Consider the following 21387-nt stretch of genomic DNA (forward strand, 5'->3'; position numbering starts at 1 on the left):
TAATAACATTAAATCTTACATTATTTATGATATTTTTCGGCAAAACTCAAAATCGATCCAAAACCAAATCCGAACATGACCCATTGACCCCGAATCACCACCCCTTCAAGTCCTATTATACGACGTGAGAAGATACGACGTGAACCTTCTCGCAGCATTTTCTAAACCAGCAAGAACGAGAGGTGATCAAATAACTGAGAGTATACTAAAAGGAAAAAGATACAAAATCGGAATTACATCTCTGAAAACAGAAGTGGTTCATAACACAAAAGAAAATGGAACTTTCCATTATGTATGTAGATTGGGATGCCTATAATTCACTTTGCTTCCCATTATTCAAGTAAACTAATTGATTGCTATTTGCAAATTGTTCGACTAGGATCTACTCATCTTTCAACGCAAAAACAGAATTAATATTACACATACTCCGCTTCTAAAGTCACCTCGAAAAAGAAAGAAAACAAAAAAAACAATCCTTCGTTTCATATTTGAGCTTGAATCAAGCAGCTACATACTCATTCTGGTTTCTTCTGGCTAGGAACAATTTCTTTGAGCTTTTTCTCCAATTCACCAGTCTGCAAAGGAAGAAAATGTCAAAACACAATTTCATTCATTCATTCACAATAGCGTTATAGCAGACTTGATACGATGAGGATGTTACCTGGTGCATATTGAGGATAATATCCGATCCTCCAATAAATTCTCCGTTTATAAAGATCTGCGGAAAGGTAGGCCAGTGGCTGCGGAGGAAGGAAAAGGTTCAACAAAACGATAAATTACTATGTGAAACATCTATAGTGTACAATAATTCCAGAAAAGCAACAATCCCAGAAAGCCAAAAACAGATGTTAATAATGTACAACTAACTGTACAAGGATTGGTAACCTCATGCCTAAGAATTAATGTCCAGAAATGACATATACGCAGCCATGTCATGTTACTATGATAAGACAGTGAGCTGTATCATAAACACGAGGAACACCAAAAAGGAGGAAGCTAATTAGAATATTTTGTTTCTAGAAGGTTATCTAAAAAGACACTAGTTTGATCAGGTTTAGAAAAATAAAGCAGGATCACGAAAACTACTTTAATTGTTGCAAAGGCTGAAAAGTAGAATGCAAAAAGCAGATTCATACGACGACACACAAGATACACCTTTACATGCTCAAGTTTTTGAAAGTACTAGTAAGAACCCACTGAAGCATCCCGTCTCATTTTACTTACACCGTTTGACTGTTTTTCACTTTTTTGTGCGAGTTTTTTGAGTGGGTCAAATGGGGCAAGTAAAATAAGATGGAGACCACAATAATCGCAAATATGATTGCCACTTCATTCAGTTGCAAATTAATACTTAGTAGATAGACTCTATATCATACGGCGGAGTATTCAACTATCCACTGAAGCAGCAGAATCAGGTGCAAATGGTTCAATGGATATTTCAACCTTTACTACAAAAAAGGCAATCATTTATGAGGCCATGAAGCACTGAATACCTGAGCCAATCAACAACTCAACCATTTAAGGCTGATGACCTTATTCATGAAATTGGTTCTGACCCTTCCTACTATTAAATATTAATACACTCTAACCAGAGTTGTCTTCTTTCCCTTAACTACCAGTACGTTCCAAGTTCCCATGGCTACATATCAAATGCACTAGGTAACAGATCTCAATAAACATTTGTTTCTTATTAATGTGGCAATAGCCGAACCGTTTAACCCTTTCTACATCATTTAACAGAAGTCAAAAGTCAAAGTCGAAGTCTGTCGAAGTCTGTCGAAGTAGGATCTCCAAGCCCAGCAGCCTCTAAGATTTTAAATACAGCTTAGTCTTCCACACACAAGAAAGAAGGAAAACGTCTAGGCAACCATAGCAGTCTAGAAAAATCAGTAAACCCAATAAAAAAACAATCACCGGAAGATAATAGTTCAGCTCTGTTGCTAGTTTACATTGACCTCTCTCTTAAATTGGCAAAATATGCTGCAAACCATCACAATCTGTTGCAGGTTAGCACCAAGAAGAAATCTGGTTTTTAATGATGAAATTTGCGTCTGCTGACTGCATGAGAGCAAAAGGGTTCTATCTTAGTAAGAGGAAGGGTGAAGGGAGGAACTATGACATTAGACAATGGCTGACCAGCACGAGTCGATATGAGAGTTTCAGCATGCCCAAAAGTGAATGCGACACTAGGACATGCTAAGGGTGACACCTTGCATGCATTGAGGGTTTTTGCCAATATTCCATTGGAGGATGATGGTGTGGAGACTGGCGAGTATACTCATCTCCACATGAGCACAATATGTAATTGACATAATGCGAAGCTTTCGCACTGGTAAATGATTTATTCACGCCGCATGTGTTCCTTACAAGTTATAAACGGACGAGCCTCAAAAAATATGTGAACAGATGGTGCGTGAGGGTGTGATGAGGAAAGCAGGAACCCTATCAGCGGTGTGAGGACACTAGGAAGCAACCGATATATTATCATTGTGGGGTAACTGATGATACAATGTGACAGTGGTATTGTCTTCACATAATTGTAAGTCATAAAAACTACATTGTAACAGATTAGGAGAAAATTTTCGAAAACCAGTCAATGTCTGCTGAATAACTGTAGATGATAACTATTCTCAATCCTCTGTAACAGTTGATATTGTCAATCAGTTTATGACTTTATGCCGTACTGATTATCTGCCAACAACCAATTACTACGTCGGCAATTACAGGTGGGACTATAACGCAGTGATTTTAAGGTTGATGATAGGTCGGTAGCAAAACCAGACAAAAAGCTGATCCACCACCAAGTTGTAAAAAAAAACAAGGATCGCGGCATCCTAAAAACAGTAAAGAATGATGGGCACTGATGGCTACAGCGGTTTAATATTTTGGGATAACTTGTTTAGCTCAATATAAAACTCAGAGATAGCAAGTCAAGCAGCCACCGGTTTAATCAGAAGACTGCTAGTACAAAGGCCATCATACATGACGTTAACTCCCACTAAGACGAGAATATGTCAGGGAAACCGGAAACAGTTCACTATTTAAAAAAAAAAATCAAGCTAAATCATGTATCCTAATGAATTCACAAGACGAAGCACGTTATAGTAAAAAAAAAAAAAAACAATTAGCAACGCACCTGTAGGCTTTGACAGCATCCTTCAACTCCAAGTCTTCCAAAATATTTCTCGAACTAATAGGAACACCTGCAAGGAACACATTTATGAACAGGATAAAGTAACCAGCTTACTAACCTGTTCTCATGGTAACACAAAAGGTCACAGAAACCAACAGCAACATCCAAGAAGAACCATACAAAGGAATAACTACACTGATAATTTATTGAACATTTCAAGAAATACAAATAAGCCCCGCAACCTCTTTACTTCTTTAGCCATCTTTTAATAGTCCACACTCCACAATGGCTAATGGCAGATAGAAAAATGGTATAGCTTTTACGAACGCAAGACAACAATGAGTATTTTTAAATGGGCTTTTTTTTTCAAATTGGATGGAAATTAGATAAATTTTATGACAAGGACGGATGAACAGCATAAGCACATACCAGAATAGGGTATACTAAATAAAAAGTAGAGCCTTTGCACTCAGAAAGTATGTCCTCACTACATTACCCATTGGGCTACCACCACTCAGGAAGTGTCGACAGTGAAAGCTTTTTTTGTATTATGTATCCTATTGATTAAATAAGAAATAATACAATGATTCTTACTCAAGGAATTCTTTGTGCTTAGGGTTTTATTGAATCCTTATGGTTCTAGTATGAATCTGGGGGTTAAAGCGATTCATAGGGTCTTAACAAGATAATTCCTATCAAGTGGTGCATGGCTGTTGATCTCGTGCCGTAAGGTGTTGGGTTAAGTCCCGCAATGAGCGCAACCCTCGTGTTGAGTTGCCAACGTTGACTTTGGAACCCTATCCAAGCTCTGTGGCTAGTCTGCACTCTTTGGACTTTGGCCTTATACCAACATTAAATAAAGAACTACTAAACGTAAATGGAACCAATCAAAGCTCTTTCTACAAGAAAGTATTCATTGAGGAGAAAACTTTATAGGGATTGAATTGTAGAATACCTAAACGACTACTTCAGGGGATTGCTACTAAGAGATTTTTCCCTTCCAAGAGCTAGAATAATAGAAGGTACGCGAGAAAATTAAAGAAAAAAACAATAATTGGGAAATTAAACTTAAGAAATAGAAGATTAGGGCCATCATTCCATCTGACACAAGAAGAGGCCAACATAAAAATCTAAGTATGACAATACATGTGAGAAGACTGAGAAGTTGAGAATTATCAAGAGATGCAATAACAGAAATTTAAAAATAAAGCACACCACAACAGGATCCCACATAGATTGCGAATTGAACAATCGGAATCTCAGCTTAGACCTGATGACAAGGGACCATTCAAGCCAAGAATTTTTACAGAATACCCAAAACTCAGTCAATACTTATATATAAGAAAGGGGGAGTTTTACTCAAGGTCTATACATACATACGACTAGCTCTCAGGTGTGTTGATAAGTTAACCTTACAAAAAATTCTACCAACATTTGATAGAGCCTCAATTGCTAACAGATAAAGTCAAATAATCAACCAAAACTGAAAAACTTACGATACTCCTTGAGTACCCTCACTGCAAGAGAGCTGAAACCACATCTAGGCATTTCGGGAATCCCCTTTATATACATCATAACTGGATTTTCCTTCACATCCTGAAGATATCAAGATTGAAGATGCATTCACAATAAGATTCATAAGCAAAAAGATACAATCCCGAGCTAAAGAGGAGGGCATATGGGCCAAAGTCATTGTATAAATAACCATGGATAAAGAAAAAAAACATCACCTGCTCAACAATATCTTTGACAGAAAGATCACTCTTGACCTTACTGGTTGGCCTAAAATCATCATGTGTGTCAGGATCGTTTGATGGAGTAGTTGAATACTTCATTGCGTTCTGGTAGGACAACCCAGATACCTATTACAAACGAACTGTCAGGGAATAACTCTCACAAGTCTAACCTGAGACGTGAACTGAAAAAACTTGTACCTGAACAATATGAAAATTGGCCCCTCCCCTAAGAAAGGTAGAAAATAGACATATTTCTCATTGTTGAAAATATACCCAATCAAACTACGATGTTCGCCAACTCCACCTTGACATACAGAAGGGAAAAGGCATTTCCAGAACTAATCAAGAAAGTGTCAAGTAATGTCACTCAATTACCCTCTCTGGGACATCATAATATGCCTTAACTTTCCTTTAAGAAATCTTTTTGAGGCAAATGCCATAAAGTATCACAACACATTAAACAAATGTGCTATCTTCAATAACTACACACCCGTAACACTGCTAGCCAAAAGAAACTACAATATCACAGTAATAAAATCTCATCCTGCTCGAAAGAGATTCTTTGCAATCAAGCAGCATAGTATATCCATGCTTGGAAGTCCAATAACTAAATATGCTAGCTATCTACTACCTGACACATTGCAGAGCAGGAACAACTAAAGAAAACAGTAAAATGCTGTAAAATAAATAAAAACGAGATAGAAGAGAAGACAGTATTAGGGGTCCCAAGAGGCCCACCAAATAAACACATAACGCTCTGTTCGGTTCGACTTATGTTGACTTATTTCAAACAAAATTAGTTAAGAAAAGTTAAGAAAAAATCAATAAAGTTCAGATAAAATGTGTTTTTTCGAGACATTTTACAAGCAAATAAGTTTATTTCAGAAAAATTAAGTTATATTCAGATAAAATGAGTTCAGATAAGTTCAGATAATATAAGTTCAGACAAAATAAGTCGAATAGAACGGAGCCATAGAAATTTATAGACCACGAGACTGTTTTGTTCATCTTTAGGATGACGAGATGATCCTGATTCCAAAATTCATTAAAATAACAAAATGAAAAGATCCTCACTACATAAGACAGATTAATTGAACTAATTAAATCAATTAGTCTGAAAACTTAGTACTCCAAAGACTCTTTATGGCTGGTTGGGACCGAAAGAACCAACCCTTTCAATCCTAGAAATTCTAATTTCAAATTTAAGAAAGGAAAAAAAATGACAAATTGATTATTTTTGCTTCTTCACCTTCTGTTCAATAAAAATTACCAAAGCACTAAGCCAAGTTAACAAGGCACTGCCAAAAAGAGGATGAGCTCGATCCACAACCACGGCTATAATCAGCTTATGGGGTTGGAAGTGAATACAATCAGACAACAAATAAATGATCAAAATTTGAATTATTATACTTTCATTCATCATTCCAAAATTACAATTACCATTACAATCTATGTCCCTTTATAAATTCCATCCTCTTCCCAAGAAAATGAGGAAATTGCACCCAAAATATCGAAAAGAAAAACAATATGAAACTGGCAACAAGATCCTTACTTGGGTGCTCATACGAGCAGCAGAAAAATTAGTCATGTTCCTCAACAGCATACTAGATAATGACCTCGCCATGATCCCACAACCCTGAAATGGTACACCGAGTTTCTGTCAATCATACAGAAAATACACAAATTTGAGCTGATTAACAGCAATTGTTCATTTTCTAATCAAGATCGAGAATGAAAATTTAACCAATTATTAAGGAATTGTAAGTAAAATATAAAGCACGAATTCAAGCAATCTAGAACTTAATCTGAAGAACTTAATAAAATGATAGAATTAATTCATGTATATTTCAAAAGCGGAAAAACCTAGAAGAGTTGAATAAATCTCAATTTCTTAATCTGTAAAACGAAATTGGGATAAGACTCTGGCATAGGAAAATGAATGAAATTGCAAAGTTAAAATTAACGAAGAAAGCGAACCCTAGTTTTTATTTTCCCCTGAAAGAATGGAGAAATTCTTCGGCCAAGTGTGTAAATATATAAATTAGAGCTTACCTCGTAAGTCGTAACTGGTGCGACCGCGCAGGATAGAGACGCCGTATGAGGGGAAGATTTCAATACGGCGGCGGTGTATCTGGTAGTGGTGTACGTGGTGGTATGTGCACCGGGTAGACGGAGGCAGTGGAGGAGCGACGTGTGCGAAGGGATGGTGTTACTTATTTTCGTCGTAAATGAAGGAAGGGGAGCCGCGGAAAGAAATAAGTTCACTTATTATTATTTTTAGGCAAATTTGCTAAAAAAATATATTTTATAATTAAAATTTTACGAGAAAGAAACTTATATAACTTTTTTTTGTGAAATCATACGTTAATGTAAAAAAATTTTGTGAGAACCCTTATACTATCTCCGTTCCTAAATGATCTTTACGGTTACTATTTGCACGGTAATTAAGGAATTTTGGTGAACATGTGATGGTGGGGTAACAAATGGAAAATGAGTGGCTATAAATTGTTCAACAATGTGAGTGGGTGGAAACTAATATTAAAGTATTGTGAGTGGGTAAGTTATGGTGGGCCAAATAAGAGTAAAAATGGAATAAAGTAGAAGTGTAAAGAACTTTCAGGAACGGACTAAAACGGAAAGCGTAAAGAACTTTTAGGAACGGAGGTAGTATAATTTTTTTTTATGTGAAATCACACCTTAATGTAATTTTTTTCCAAAGACAACCAAAAGTAAGTTTCCGGCATTGACTGAGATTTTCCGGCCATTGACTTAAACGTGAGAATCACGTGTGCTTTATTTTGCTAACCACACCCAATTTTCCTCCAAAATTCTAAGTTTTAAAACCTAAAGTTGAAAAAAAAAATCGAAATAAAATCAAGTTTGAAAATTCAAGACTCGGGAAAATTAGTGTCTTTAGCCAACTTAAGCCACACGTGTCACGTGCTGCTCACGTGCAAGTCAATGGCTAGGAAATCTCCGTCAATGCCGGAAACTTCCCTTACGTCCTTTCTCGCAAAAATATTTATATATATAAGGTTTTTTCTCGCGAAATTTAAGTTGACCTCGCAAAATTTAAATTTTAAAATGTCATTTTTTACAAATTTACCTTGTTTTTACTCCGTGTTTTTTTTTTTTTTTGAAACAGCAAGGTACAATTTTTAGAGCTAATAATCCCGTCTTCTTTCAAAAGAACTTACACGCATATATTCGCCATTCGGTATGCACTCACCTCAAAAGAACTTACACGCATATATTCGCCATTCGGTATGCACTCACTTTATTATATATCGTGGTCTGATAATTTAACATTATATCAAAGCCTAGAAGATTATTTTCTGAAAGTATTAAAAGATTTATTCAAACTCTACAAATCGCACCCATTGTGATAGAACTATTTATTAATTGAAGTTCATGATTAAAGAACAATATGGTAAAATTTTCACGGAAATAATGTGAAGAGTGATAAAGTTGGAGAGTGAGTGATGAATAATTTTTTGTTTTTGTTTTTGTTTTTGAGTAATGATGCTCTAAGGGACAAAGGTGGTGTTCCGGTGTTGAAATGATGGTAGGAGCGTCCTTGATATCTTGAGTTTCGATCACGTACGGTGTCTGTAAGATGAACTCCGGGCCAAGGGGGGTCCCCGAGGCGGAGTCTCCGACGCTCAAGTCAGTACAATTTATACTAATATATTAAAAGGCGTTGTGAAAAATGTTTATGTGTCACATAGAACTTTCTTGCTTACGCCACATCATCCACTCACCAAGGTTATGTGATGTTACTGACAACCAAAAATCAATATCATGAGGTTCGAACACAAGACCTCAAGTTTGGGATACCATCTTAACCAACTACTAATTATTGTTTATCCATGTACGTTAATTTATAATACATGTTAACATGAAGTCTAAAACAACTACATTTTTATGTTACTTCTTATTTCGTATGGGTTATATTAGAATAAAAAGAATACTTACAATATTATGAAAGTCGTGAATTAAACAATTAAAATATTAGAAAAATTACTTTGCATGATGAAGGTAATGTACATGTGTAGTTGATGAATTTAATGAATCTTTTCACTTTTATGGTCTACATGTATCTTAGTCAAATATTGAGTTGAAAAAAAAAACCGAATTTTAATTATTCAAAGTAGCAACCGGGACATCGCCCGGGCTACACACTAGTTGATGTATAAAATGAGAGTGTTTAGGGGAGAGAGAGAATATGGTGGCTTCTCTAGGGTTAGAGAATGACCCCTTTTACCTTACCCCTTGAGGGATATATATATAGTGCCTTGTTGAGCATTTGAGACCTTGTAAGTGATATTGGGCTTGAGTGAGTTTTATTGCCTTTTGGGTTAAAATGGTGTGCCCATTTTAACACCCCAAAAAATGCCCCCAGGCCCAATTTTATTTGAAAAATGGGTTGGGTTTTGATTTTGATCATGTCCAAGTGAAAGTCGATTTCAGCTTGGAATTTTAACCCCGCCTCGATTTTTAACCTCGGCTTGAATTTTAACCTCGGCTCGGATTTTAACATCGACTCGAATTTTAATCTCGGCTCAATTTTTAACCTCGGCTCGGATTTTAATATCGGCTCGAATTTTAATCTCGGCTCGGTTTTTAACCTCGGCTCGGATTTTAACATCGGCTCGAATTTTAATCTCGGCTCAGTTTTTAACCTCGGCTCGGATTTATCCTTCGGCTCGAATTTTTGATTCGGCTCGGATTTATCCTTTGGCTCGAATTTTTACTTCGGCAAGGTTTTTGTCCAAGCTCTTTAAATCCGAAGATTTGTTCAGAGACTTGTTTTTATCCAAGCTCTTTAAATCCGAAGATTTGTTCAGAGACTTTCTTTTATCCAAGTTCTTCAAATCCGTAGATTTGTTCAGAGACTTGCTTTGATCCAAGTTCTTTCAAATCCGTAGATTTGTTCGGAGACTTGCTTTGATCCAAGTTCTTTCAAAACCGTAGGTTTGTTCGGAGACTTGCTTTGATCCAAGTTCTTTCAAATCCGTAGTTTTGTTCGGAGACTTGCTTTCATCCAAGTTCTTTCAAATTCGTAGTTTTGTTCGGAGACTTGCTTTGATCCAAGTTCTTTCAAATCCGTAGATTTGTTCGGAGACTTGCTTTGATCCAAGTTCTTTCAAATCCGTAGATTTGTTCGGAGACTTGCTTTGATCCAAGTTCTTTCAAATCCGTAGATTTGTTCGGAGACTTGCTTTCATCCAAGTTCTTTCAAATTCGTAGATTGTTCAGAAACTTGCTTTGATCCAAGTTCTTTCAAATCCGTAGATTTTTTCGGAGACTTGCTTTTATCCAAGTTCTTTCAAATCCATAGATTTGTTAAGAGACTTTCTTTGATCCAAGCGGGTGAAATTCGGTTGCTCGAGGGCAATTCCTGATACTTAAGGTTTCCAAACTCTTGTGGTTTGAGGATCTGGGCAAGAGTTTGCTGAATATCCGAGCGGTTTCCAATGTCGGATTTTGAATAAAAGTGAAAATATTATAAATAAACTTAATTTGCATCAGTTAAATAGAAAATAGAAGAAATCTCAATCCAAATTAATCAATCGTTAAATTGTACATATGATATCAAACGAGAACAAAAACGGATCAGCACGTCTCATGTGTGACCAGCCACACCATCAACTTAATGGTGTGACGCGCGTAGCTAATATGGAGAAAGTTATTGACGGGTGGTACTTGACTTTCCATGCTGGTGTTACTATTTATTATATACGTTGTTACTTTTCTTGTTCTTCTGCAGTTTCTTGAATTTAATGTTAGAGGTTCCTTGTATAGACTGGTATTACTTGATTTTCTATGTTGTTGTGACCTATACATTGTATTCGTTGTTACTTTTCTTGTTTTATTGCAGTTTCATGTTAGAAGTTCCTTGTATATAGACCGATGTTACTTGACTTTCTATGATAATGTTACTTATACGTTGTATTCGTTGTTATTTTCTTGTTTTATTACTATTTCTTGAATTTCACATGTTCGAGGTTCCTTATATAGACTGATGTTACTTGACTTTTTATGCTGGTGTTACCTTTTAGTTATTGTAATTTATTCAATTTCATGTTAGAGGTTTCTGTATAACTGATGTTACTTGACTTTCTATGCTAGTGTTACTTACATTGTTTACGCTGTTACTTTTCTTATGTTATTGCATTTTCTTCAATTTCATGTTAAAGGTTCTTTCTATATACTGACGTTACTCTATTTTCTATGCTGATGTTACTTTATATCTTCTGCTGGTGTTGCTTTATTAATTTTCTAAACGTTAAACACGTTGAGCTTATTTATAAGTGTGAACATGCCACACCATTAAGTTGATAGTGTAACTGGTCATATATAAGACCTGAGGAAGACGGATTGAGGAAGTACTCTGTGAGCGAGAATGAACATATTACTCCCTCCGTTCCTAAATACGTGTCCATTTTGGACAATGACGCGGGATTTAATAAAACTGAATTGTGTGTAAGAGGTAATGATTGTGAATGTTTTTTTTTTTTGGGAAAGAAAAAGTAGATAATTGTTTATTGATAAAGTATATATAAAAGTGGATGTGGTGATTGAAAAGTGGTAAAAGTGTAGAATGTGTAAGAAGAAGTAATAATGATTTTAGAAAAGTGGGAAAAGTGTGTGGAAAAGTATATAGAAAAGTGGGAAAAGTGTGTGGAAAAGTATATAGAAAAGTGGGAAAAGTGTATGTCCAAAAATGGAAACTGGACACTTATAAGGGAACGCTATTTATGGGAACTGGACACTTATTTAGGAACGGAGGGAGTACCACGTACCAGAGATATTGTGATTCTCAGCTTCAAAAAATTGTATATTTAATAATTAAAAGAATCCCACGTGCTATATACTCATGCTTGAGAATAAGAGTAGTGTCCAGTTGTCCACTACGCAATAACTCAATAAGATCTTAATTATATTCGGTGTACAGATAAAAGTATTATAAGACCGGTATAAATTTATGTCGATATTTTAAAAATTGTCCCGATAAAATGTAATATTATTTTTTTATTAATAAAAATTAATTAAAGAAAAATAGAAAATATTCTTTCAAAACCACTTATAATATGTAAAGATAACCATGTAACTATTTAAAAAGTTTATCCATCAAAACTTATTTTACAATATAAAAGATTATTAGCATGCAAAAAGTTATAAAAAAACTGGTTAAAATATACCCAATGTACGATAAATTTATTGTACAATGGGTGCGCACAAGACCTATTGGCTAGGGATGACAATCACAATCGAATCCGAACCGAGTCCGAGCCGGTCCGAAGGAAAATATCCGATCTAAATCCGAGAAAAAAAGTCTGAATCCGAATCCGATTAAAAACATCCGAATCCGAATGGATATGAATTGGATATGGAGTCTGCAGAGACTCCGACCCGAATCCGACCCGAGTCCGAATTCGAGTCCAAATCTGACCGGAATTATTTCAAAGTGTATTATTTTTCGTAGATAACTTTTTTAAAAAGAAAGTTCCTAATTTAATCGAATATATTCAATTAAAGCGCATATATTTGTAATTTATTAATTAATTAGAAACTCATTAGATTTTGGTAAATGGGAAATATGATTTATAATTTATTTTAAATTAAGAAATACAAGTTCTATGTAAGTAAAGTTAACGCATGATTCGGATTTGGATATGGATATGGTTATGGATTCGGATTTGGATATGGATATGGATATGGATTCGGATTTGGATATGGATGCAATTTTTTGAGTTCGAATTTTAAATGGATATGGATATGGATGCAATTTTGGAGTCCGGATTTTAAATGGATTTGGATATGGATGCAATTTTGGATTCCGAATTTTAAATGGATCTGATTTGGAGTTTACTACATCCGACCCGAATCCGATCCATCGACATCCCTACTATTGGCTCCTCTAATCCACTCACCAAATTCTCGCACATTAGGAAAAACAATGGGACCATATCCATATTCTTGCTTCAAAGATTATTCTTGCATCCTTTGGTGATGGGCATTAATTAGTTATATAAGCATATATCCCATCTTTTACATTACAATCTAAACAAACCAAAACAAAGGGTATCATTTCCTATCTATAAATAGACAAGTACTAAGCTCTTCATACTCATTCAAAAATAAGTGTTTACCCCTTCTTTGCAAAAACAACCAAAACCCATATATATATTTAAGTTTTTTCTTCGAGGAAACATGTCTGAGATGGAAATCCAAGCTCAAGTTGGTGATGAGAAGTTGATATTGGAGTTGGAGAACAATGCGGCCAACGAGAGTGACAGCATCCAACTAAGGTCGTCAGACTCAAGTCAAGTGGTGTTGTACACAACCACCGCAAACTATAGCAAAAGTGCCCGATTACATACAATTGATAGGCACTTTTGGTCTGGTCGTGCACTTACAAACTTCCCTGCTCTTCCAAAAGGGTACTATGCCGTTCCTAGGCAACAAGGTACTCTTCCTCAAGGTGTCAAATGGGGCATCGTCTATGCTGATGGTGATGACACCACTGCTCGTAAGTGGGTTGTGGCTTTTGATACCGCTACCGGCAAGGTATGTAAATTTATTAATTTAGAAATGACACATGTCACTTCCTGGTACCAAAATTTACCCTTCATAAACTTTTATCCTAAAATCTACTTTATTTACTTTTAAAATTTTCAATCATATCTTTTTATAATTGTTTATGTAGATTATGGAATTATAGACGCCATATAATAATAATTTGCTAAAATTAATTTTTGATAATATTCTAGTCAAGTCGAAATAATGTAATGGAACAATATATTTACGGACTACTCAATATTTTGGTCAAATTAGCATATTAGTATATCGAATATTGACAAAGCGTATTAAGCATATAAAATACTACGTATCTACTAAGAGTAGGTAGAAAATTGCATGCTACTACGCAGATGATTAAATTAGCATTTTCAATATTTCTTAATTATGCAATACCTTTAAAGAGAAAAAAAGAATCCATTAAAAAATAGTTTAAATAAAATTAGATAATTTTAGAATATCAGTGTGTACGAAACCTAATCTAGAATATTATGTTTCTTAAGTACTCCTTTTATTCGTTTCATATTAGTCGACCATTATTAGCTTGTGATGAACGTTCTGATTTATTTGTTTCATAATTTTTTTTGAAGGCTTATGCTGAAGCTGGACCAATAGGCCCAGTCGACTGGAACGTTGTTGAGGTTAAATTGGGTATGTCTGGAAGCAAAAGCGAGTACACTGACCCAGCTCTCGGAGGCACGACCTCAGCTGAGATTAATGGACTTAATGCAAGAGCAATATTCCGTAATTGATTTGCTTAATTAAGATCATTACTACTACGTACTACTCTATGACATTATGTATCTTGCTTTTCCACATAATTTTATGTTATGTGATGTTTCCCGGTGAAAATGTTTTCATTTGTCATTCGGTAGAAATCTATAAATAAAGTGTGTTTTTCTTTTACATGTTTTCCTATCTATTTTTATACTATAAGTAATAAGTTATACAAAAAGAGATAAATATAATATCGAAAAAGTTCATAAAAAATGGAGTACTCCTTAATTAGCATACTCCAATCAATGGAGCACCATTGCCGCAACCAATACCACCGTCGTAGTGCACAACCATATTTCAGTAATATAAAAAATACACACCTATAAATTCATATTTTTTTCATATTTTTTTCTTTAATATTTTTGTGATTATTTTTTCATATGTAAGAAAAATTATAATCATGTGCGTTATTGTTAGATTATTTTCAATGTACTTCATATATTTTAAAATATCATTTTTTAATTAATTTTTACTTACTGAATAAGTGAAGATATTAATTATTAAACTTATGTATCGTCAAACATAAAGAGTCGATCAAAGTGTTATAAGTAAGAGAGCACAAAGGAAGTATGATATTGCTTTTCACGAAAAAAAGTTAAAAAAAACTGAAATGACTCCAAATTGTAATCTTTAAATTAGAATTTGTGCTCTCAACAGATCTTGCACGTATTTGTTGTATAATGAATTTATTGTGCATCAAATCTGATAATTTAGCATGGTATTTGGGCCAAAGGGGATTATTGCCTATAAATACTAAAATATTTATTATTTCAACCTCTACAAATATAAACCCATTATGCGTGACAACTACTATTTTATATGAAATAGAAAAAAGACAAGAAAAATATGAATAAACTTTAATGTTTAAGTTAAGGAAAAATTTGTCAATTATTACCTAGGTATTTAGTGACTTTGCGAACTAAATTACTACCTAACTTGTTATATCAATTACGTAGTAGTCAGTACTACCTAATTAAGTGTTTAGTTTTCGTGGTCAATTGCTATTTTAGCCAATATTTTGGCCAGTTAGTCACAAATCATATCATAATCAATCGTTAATTATACTTTAATTATTTTAATTAATTAATAAAAATTTAAAAGTTCCAAAACTAATTAAATCAGGAAATCCGAAAAATACCCAAAAAAACCCCCAAAAGGATTAAACTTAGCTCCACAAAAAAAGTTTCTGAAATTCTCGAAAGTATTTGGGATTTTTTTTTTGGGAATATTTTTTTCGGGATTTATCGTTTTGATTTTTTTTTTTCCCGAAATTCTAATTTTTATTTTAAAGATCCAAAGCATCTATCCCTGAGAAAAAAGTTCAAAAAACAAATATCGATTTTTTGGATATTTTTAATTTTGTGTAATTTTGGGATTTAATTTTTGTTTTTTTTGTTGATTTTAATTTTTATTAATTAATCAAAATAATTAAAATATGATTAAGTGTTATTTATAAAGTAATTATTGGACTAATTGGAATAAGGTTGCAATTGGCAACAATCACTAAACACCTAGGCATTAATTGACAGCTTTAACAAGTTAGCTAGTAATTCACAAAGTCCTTAAAGACCTACTCCCTCCGTTCCATAATGTTCCTCAGTTTTCCATTATGCGCGGTCTCCAATGCACTACTTTGACCGTTATGGTTTTAATTTCGTATTAATAAAAATTATAAAAAAAATGATATTTAGAAAAAATATATTGAAACGAATCCAATGATATCCCACAAGTTAACATTTATACTCTGAATCATACTATTAATTACGGTCAAAAAATTTAAACTTTAATTAACCATATAAATAGTAAACATGAAGAACATTATGGAACAGAGAGAGTAGGTGGTAATTGAAAAATTCTCCTTAAGTTCATAATTAAAGAACAATCTAGAAGTTGTTCACGGAGATGATGTGAATAATGATAAAGTTAGAGAATGAGTCATGGACAACTTAGTTTTGTTTTTGAGTAACGATGCTCTAAGGATCGGAAGGAGTAACAGTTGATGATTTCAAGTAGTTTTTGCGCTCAATAGTAGATAAGTTAGCATCTTTTACAAGAAAGGGTGCAATACATGCATTGCAAATTTGCAATAATATGGAAAGATGTTAATTATATTAAAAAAATAAAAAAATGAAATGGTGTTTATGCTCAAGAAAGATATTAGGTAAAAAACAAAATTAGGTAAGAGATAAGAAACATATTCCCACTATATATAGTAATATAGATCTTATGATTCTCGCTTAAAAAAATTGTATTTAACAATAAGGAATCTCATGTGCTATATCTTTACGTTTGAGAATAAGAGTACTGTCTACTGCACAATATATAAACTTTTAATTATATTCCACTATAAAAAATTGTACCATTATCCCGTCGTTAAAGGCCAATAAACGTTGATTAATGACGGGATTTCCTGTCGCGAACCCGTCATAAAAGGGGGTCGTCATTAATGGAAAATCCCGTCGTTAACCCGTCGTAAAATACATTTGCGACGGTTATTTCCGTCTCCGTTTGGTTGTTAGCCCCGTCGCAAAAGGCTTTTGCGACGAGATTTTTATCCCGTCGTAATTAGGTTGTCGTTAAAGATACAAATTCTTGTAGTGTCCGGTGTACAAAAAATATTATAGGGCGGATGTATCGTTATGCCAAAACACTTAAAAGTTACTTGGATATAATTTAAGTTTTTTTTTTTTTTTTTAAATGTATCCCTTAAAAACCGCTCATAATATGTAGATCGAGTTAACCATGTAACCATTTAAAATATTTATCCATCAAAAATTATTTCACGATATAAAATGTTAATAAAGCATGTAAAAAGTTACAAAACCAGTTAAAATTTATCCAAATGTCACTACAAGAAATGGTCCTATATATTAATGACGGAAAATCCCGCGTCGCTAAAGGTCAATAATGGTTATTAATGACTCGTCGCTAGTTATTAATGACGGCCGTCGCTAAAGGTCAATAATGGTTGATTAACGACGGGATTTTTCGTTGCGAACCCGTCATAAAAGGGGGCCGTCGTTAATGGAAAATCTCGTCGTTAACCCGTCGTAAAAGACATTTGCGACAGTTATTCCCATCTTTGTTGGGTTGTTATCCAGTCGCAAAAGCCCTTTTGCGACGAGATTTTTACCCGTCGTTGTTAGGTTGTTATAAAAGATATAAATTTTTGTAGTGTGTACGATAAATTTATTATACAACGATTGCGCATAAGTCCTATTGTCTACTCTAATCCATTAATTAAGGGCCCGTTTGGTATCGTTTTTTGTTTTCAGTTTTCTGTTTTTTACAAAATTAAAATCCAAAATGTGAAAACAACAAAAAGTAGCTTCCAGTTTTTTGTTGCCCGTTTTCAAAATCAACGTGATTACTGCAAGTAAGATTATTTTTCAGTTCATTATTCAATATATATTATATGACTTACAAAATCAAAAAACCAAAAACTGACAGAGCTAAGGTCCGAAATATGGAAAAACAAGTGTTTCCACGACTCTACCACCCGATCAATTCTGATCCACTTAATCCCCCTTTCATGGCCACATATCTTTCCGAGTAAGGAATGGAAAATCCATTGCTGTTTTTGTTTCTGACACCGAAAAAACCCTAAAATTCTCACATATTAGAAAAATAAAATGGAATCAAATCCATATTATTGCTTCAAATATATATTATTCTCGCATCCTTTGGTGATGGGGAACGTATGTTTATCCTTATCAATACCCCAAAAAGGAAAAAAGGAACATTAACAAGTTGTATAGGCATATATCCCATCTATACATTATAATTTAAACAAAACAAAGGGTATCGTTTCCTATCTATAAATAGACAAGTATTAAGCTCTTCATACTCATTCAAAATAAGTGTTAAGCTCAACCAAAAGCCACATATATTTTTAAGAATTTTATTTGAGGAAATTAACATGTCTGAGATTGAAATCCAAGCGGCAGTTGGTAATGAGAAGTTGATATTGGAGTTGGAGAGCAATTCGGCCAACGAGAATGGCGACAGCATCCAACTAAGGTCTTCAGCCTCAGGTCAAGTGGTGTTGCGTACAACTACCGCAAACTTCAGCAAAAGTGCACGATTGCATACAATTGATAGGCACTTTTGGTCTGGTCGTGCACTTACAAACTTCCCTGCTCTTCATCAGGGTTATTATGCTGTTCCTAGCCAGCAAGGCACTCTTCCTCAAGGTGTCAAATGGGGGATCGTCTATGCTGATGGTGATGACACTACTGCCCGTAAGTGGGTTGCGGCTTTTGATACCGCTACCGGCCAGGTATGTAAATTTATAGACTAAGTAGCCGAGTAGGTAACATATCCTATCTATTACGAGTACTTTACTTTATACTAAAATAGACATTAGAAAGACACATGTTACTTCCTAGCTGGTGTAAAATTTTCCGCCATAAACGTTTATCCTAAAATCTACTTTATTTACTTTTAAAATTTTCAATCATATCTTTTTATAATTGTTTATGTAGATTATGGAAATTATAGACGGCATATAATAATAATAATTTGATAAACTTATTTTTAATATTGTAGTCAAGTCGGAATAATATAATGGAACAATATATTTACTCAATATTTGGCCAAATTAATTAGTATATTATTATATCGAATATTGACAAAGCGTATTAAGCATATAAAATATTACGTATCTAATAAGAGTAGATAGAAAATTGCACAGTACTACGTAGATGATTAAATAAGTATTTTCAATATTTCTTAATTATGCAATAACTTTAAAGAGAAAAAATTCCCAGTAAAAAATATTTTATATAAAATCAGATAATTTTAGAATATCAGTTTGTGCACTAGACCTAATCTAGTATATTATGTTTCTTACTTTACTAAATATATATAAGAAGTACTCCCTCCGTTCCTAAATACGTGTCCACTTTGGACATGTACACGGTAATTAATAAAATTGAATGGTGTGTAATAGATAATGATTGGGAATGTTTTTTTTTTTGGGAAAGGAAAAAGTAAATAATTGTTTATTGATAAAGTATAAATAAAAGTGGAGGTGGTGATTGAAAAGTGTGAAAAGTGTAGAATGTGTAAGAAAAAATAATAATGATGTATAGAAAAGTGAGAAAAGTGTATAGAAAAGTAGAAAAAGTGTATAGAAAAGTGGGAAAGGTGTATGTCCAAAAATGGAAAGTGAACACATAAATGGGAACTGGACACGTATTTAGGAACGGAAGGAGTACTATTTTTATTCGTTTCATATTAGTCGACCATTATTAGCTTGTGATGACTGATGAGCATTCTCATTTATTTGTTTCATAATTTTTTTTTGAAGGCTTATGCTGAAGCTGGACCAATAGGTCCAGTCGACTGGAACGTTATTGAGGTTAAATTGGGTATGTCTGGAAACAAAAGCGAGTATACTGACCCAGCTCTTGGAGGCACAACCTCAGCTGAGATTAATGGACTTAATGCAAGAGCAATATTCCGTAATTGATTTGCTTAATTAAGATCATTACTACTACGTACTACTCTATGACATTATGTATCTTGCTTTTCCACATAATTTTAAGTTATGTGATGTTTGCCGATGAAGATGTTTACGTTTGTCATTCGGTAGAAATCTATAAATAAAGTGTGTTTTTCTTTTACATGTTTTCCTATCTTTTTTTTAATATATTGTAGTATAAGTTATACAAAAGGAGATAAGTATCGAAAAAAATCATAAAAATACTCCTTGATTAGCATACTCAAATCTATCATAAGGAGTCAAAATGTTAATGAGTAGAAGAGGACAAAGGAAGTATGATATCGCTTTGAAAAAAAAATAAAGGAAAATTTTCATTAGTACACTCTTATTATTGACTTTGACCATTGGTACACTCGCTTTTAATTATATTGCCAATGATACACTTAAACTGTTAAATTCCTTATTATCTTGCCTTTCTCCATTAAATAGTTTAACCATAGTTAATTATTAGAATTACAAATAAAAATTATACCGTGAAGCAACGAAGTATATTTTTTACACTTTGAGCACCAAAATCATATTACCTAATTACATACAATAATAGTGTATACTCATCTCAGAAGACAATCTTAATTAAATGTACCAAAGCAATAACTTAAATCTTCAAGTTAAAAAGCTCGAGTATGAACAGTGAGATACCAAAGCAATAATAACATCACACTTCAAGCACGACCTGTCATCTCCTTCACCCTTCCAGCAAACTGAAATGCAGTGCTCCGATTCAGACTTTGTGCATGTCTAATAGCAACTGGTATCAACAATTGAGGTGAAATTGAATAATTTCTCGATGATTTTGTTGTTAAAGTTTTAGAATTCCAAATATTGTAGACTGTGTAGTTTTAATTAGGTTTTTGGATGGCAGGGGGAGAAGAGAGGAAGATGAGGTTTTTACTTTTTAGGTTTATGCGTTAATCTCATCAATGTTATGTTTTATTTTTTTTATTTTTTTCTGTTTAATCCCAGTAATTAACTACGGTTAAATTATTTAGTGGAAAAAGGTTCAAGACAATAAGAAATTTAATAGTTTAAGTGTATCATTGGCAATATAATTAAAAGCAAGTGTACTATTGGTAAAAGCCAATAATAAGAGTGTACTAATGAGAATTTCCCAAAAATAAAAAAATTGAATAGACTCTAAATGATCACATCTTGTTAAAGAAAAATTAAATTAACCAAAAAAATTCAAAAAAATATACATTGAAACGAATCTAACTAGATCCCACTTGACTAAATTATTTCTTATAGACTAATGAGAATTTATGGTCAAAGTTTTTAAAGTTTGACACAAAAAATGCAATGAGATAATCTTTTACGGAAGGGGGGAGTATGTGCATAAATGAATTAAATTCGATTTATTCCCAGGATATCCTATGCGAAATATCCAATACCGTAAAACTTTTTATTCAAAATTGATCATCCAATTTTCAGATCGGATTTTTTGTACTCCCCTACTTCAAAAGTAAAAGTTTTTGCACACATCCAATATACAATAATATTATGGAATAAAATTTAAATATCCAATTAATTTTATCCATATTTTACAATATTAAGTGCAATATTCTATAGACCCATCCGAAAAAAAGGGTCAACTTTTGTGTAAGACCGCCTTACCAAAAAGACCACTTTAATTGCTTAACTAATTGATTTTGTTG

At 33.5% G+C, this 21387-nt stretch overlaps 3 protein-coding genes across 3 annotated transcripts; 2 read left to right on the top strand and 1 right to left on the bottom strand.

Annotated features, from left to right (window-relative positions):
- Positions 1-257: 257 nt before the first annotated feature.
- On the bottom strand, positions 258-7112 carry LOC110777858 (monothiol glutaredoxin-S15, mitochondrial). Its single transcript, XM_021982467.2, has 7 exons — positions 6922-7112; positions 6422-6505; positions 4864-4995; positions 4630-4729; positions 3137-3203; positions 662-740; positions 258-575 (listed from the first exon to the last, which is right to left on the bottom strand). The coding sequence occupies exons 2-7, from the start codon at positions 6491-6493 to the stop codon at positions 516-518; spliced, it is 510 nt and encodes a 169-aa protein (XP_021838159.1). The 5' UTR covers positions 6494-6505; positions 6922-7112; the 3' UTR covers positions 258-515.
- A 5831-nt stretch (positions 7113-12943) lies between these two features.
- Positions 12944-14358, top strand: LOC110777773 (uncharacterized). The gene is made up of 2 exons (XM_021982391.2): positions 12944-13443; positions 14043-14358. Exons 1-2 carry the CDS (start codon positions 13087-13089, stop codon positions 14202-14204), a joined length of 519 nt encoding a protein of 172 aa, XP_021838083.1. The 5' UTR covers positions 12944-13086; the 3' UTR covers positions 14205-14358.
- Positions 14359-18047: 3689 nt separating this feature from the next.
- Positions 18048-19856, top strand: LOC110777716 (uncharacterized). Its single transcript, XM_056837844.1, has 2 exons — positions 18048-18508; positions 19541-19856. Exons 1-2 carry the CDS (start codon positions 18149-18151, stop codon positions 19700-19702), a joined length of 522 nt encoding a protein of 173 aa, XP_056693822.1. The 5' UTR covers positions 18048-18148; the 3' UTR covers positions 19703-19856.
- The last annotated feature ends 1531 nt before the right edge of the window (positions 19857-21387 follow it).

This window comes from Spinacia oleracea, chromosome 2 (assembly GCF_020520425.1).
Source record: "Spinacia oleracea cultivar Varoflay chromosome 2, BTI_SOV_V1, whole genome shotgun sequence".
Classification (NCBI taxonomy): Eukaryota; Viridiplantae; Streptophyta; class Magnoliopsida; order Caryophyllales; family Amaranthaceae; genus Spinacia; species Spinacia oleracea.

Coding starts and splice junctions, on each gene's coding strand:
- LOC110777773 (XM_021982391.2), top strand. CDS start 13,087: ATGTCTGAGATGGAAATCCAAGCTCAAGTTGGTGATGAGAAGTTGATA. Junction 13,444..14,042: donor TTGATACCGCTACCGGCAAG/GTATGTAAATTT, acceptor TTTTTTTTGAAG/GCTTATGCTGAAGCTGGACC.
- LOC110777858 (XM_021982467.2), bottom strand. CDS start 6,493: ATGGCGAGGTCATTATCTAGTATGCTGTTGAGGAACATGACTAATTTT. Junction 741..3,136: donor GATGCTGTCAAAGCCTACAG/GTGCGTTGCTAA, acceptor CTTCCTCCGCAG/CCACTGGCCTACCTTTCCGC. Junction 576..661: donor TTATCCTCAATATGCACCAG/GTAACATCCTCA, acceptor CTTCCTTTGCAG/ACTGGTGAATTGGAGAAAAA.
- LOC110777716 (XM_056837844.1), top strand. CDS start 18,149: ATGTCTGAGATTGAAATCCAAGCGGCAGTTGGTAATGAGAAGTTGATA. Junction 18,509..19,540: donor TTGATACCGCTACCGGCCAG/GTATGTAAATTT, acceptor TTTTTTTTGAAG/GCTTATGCTGAAGCTGGACC.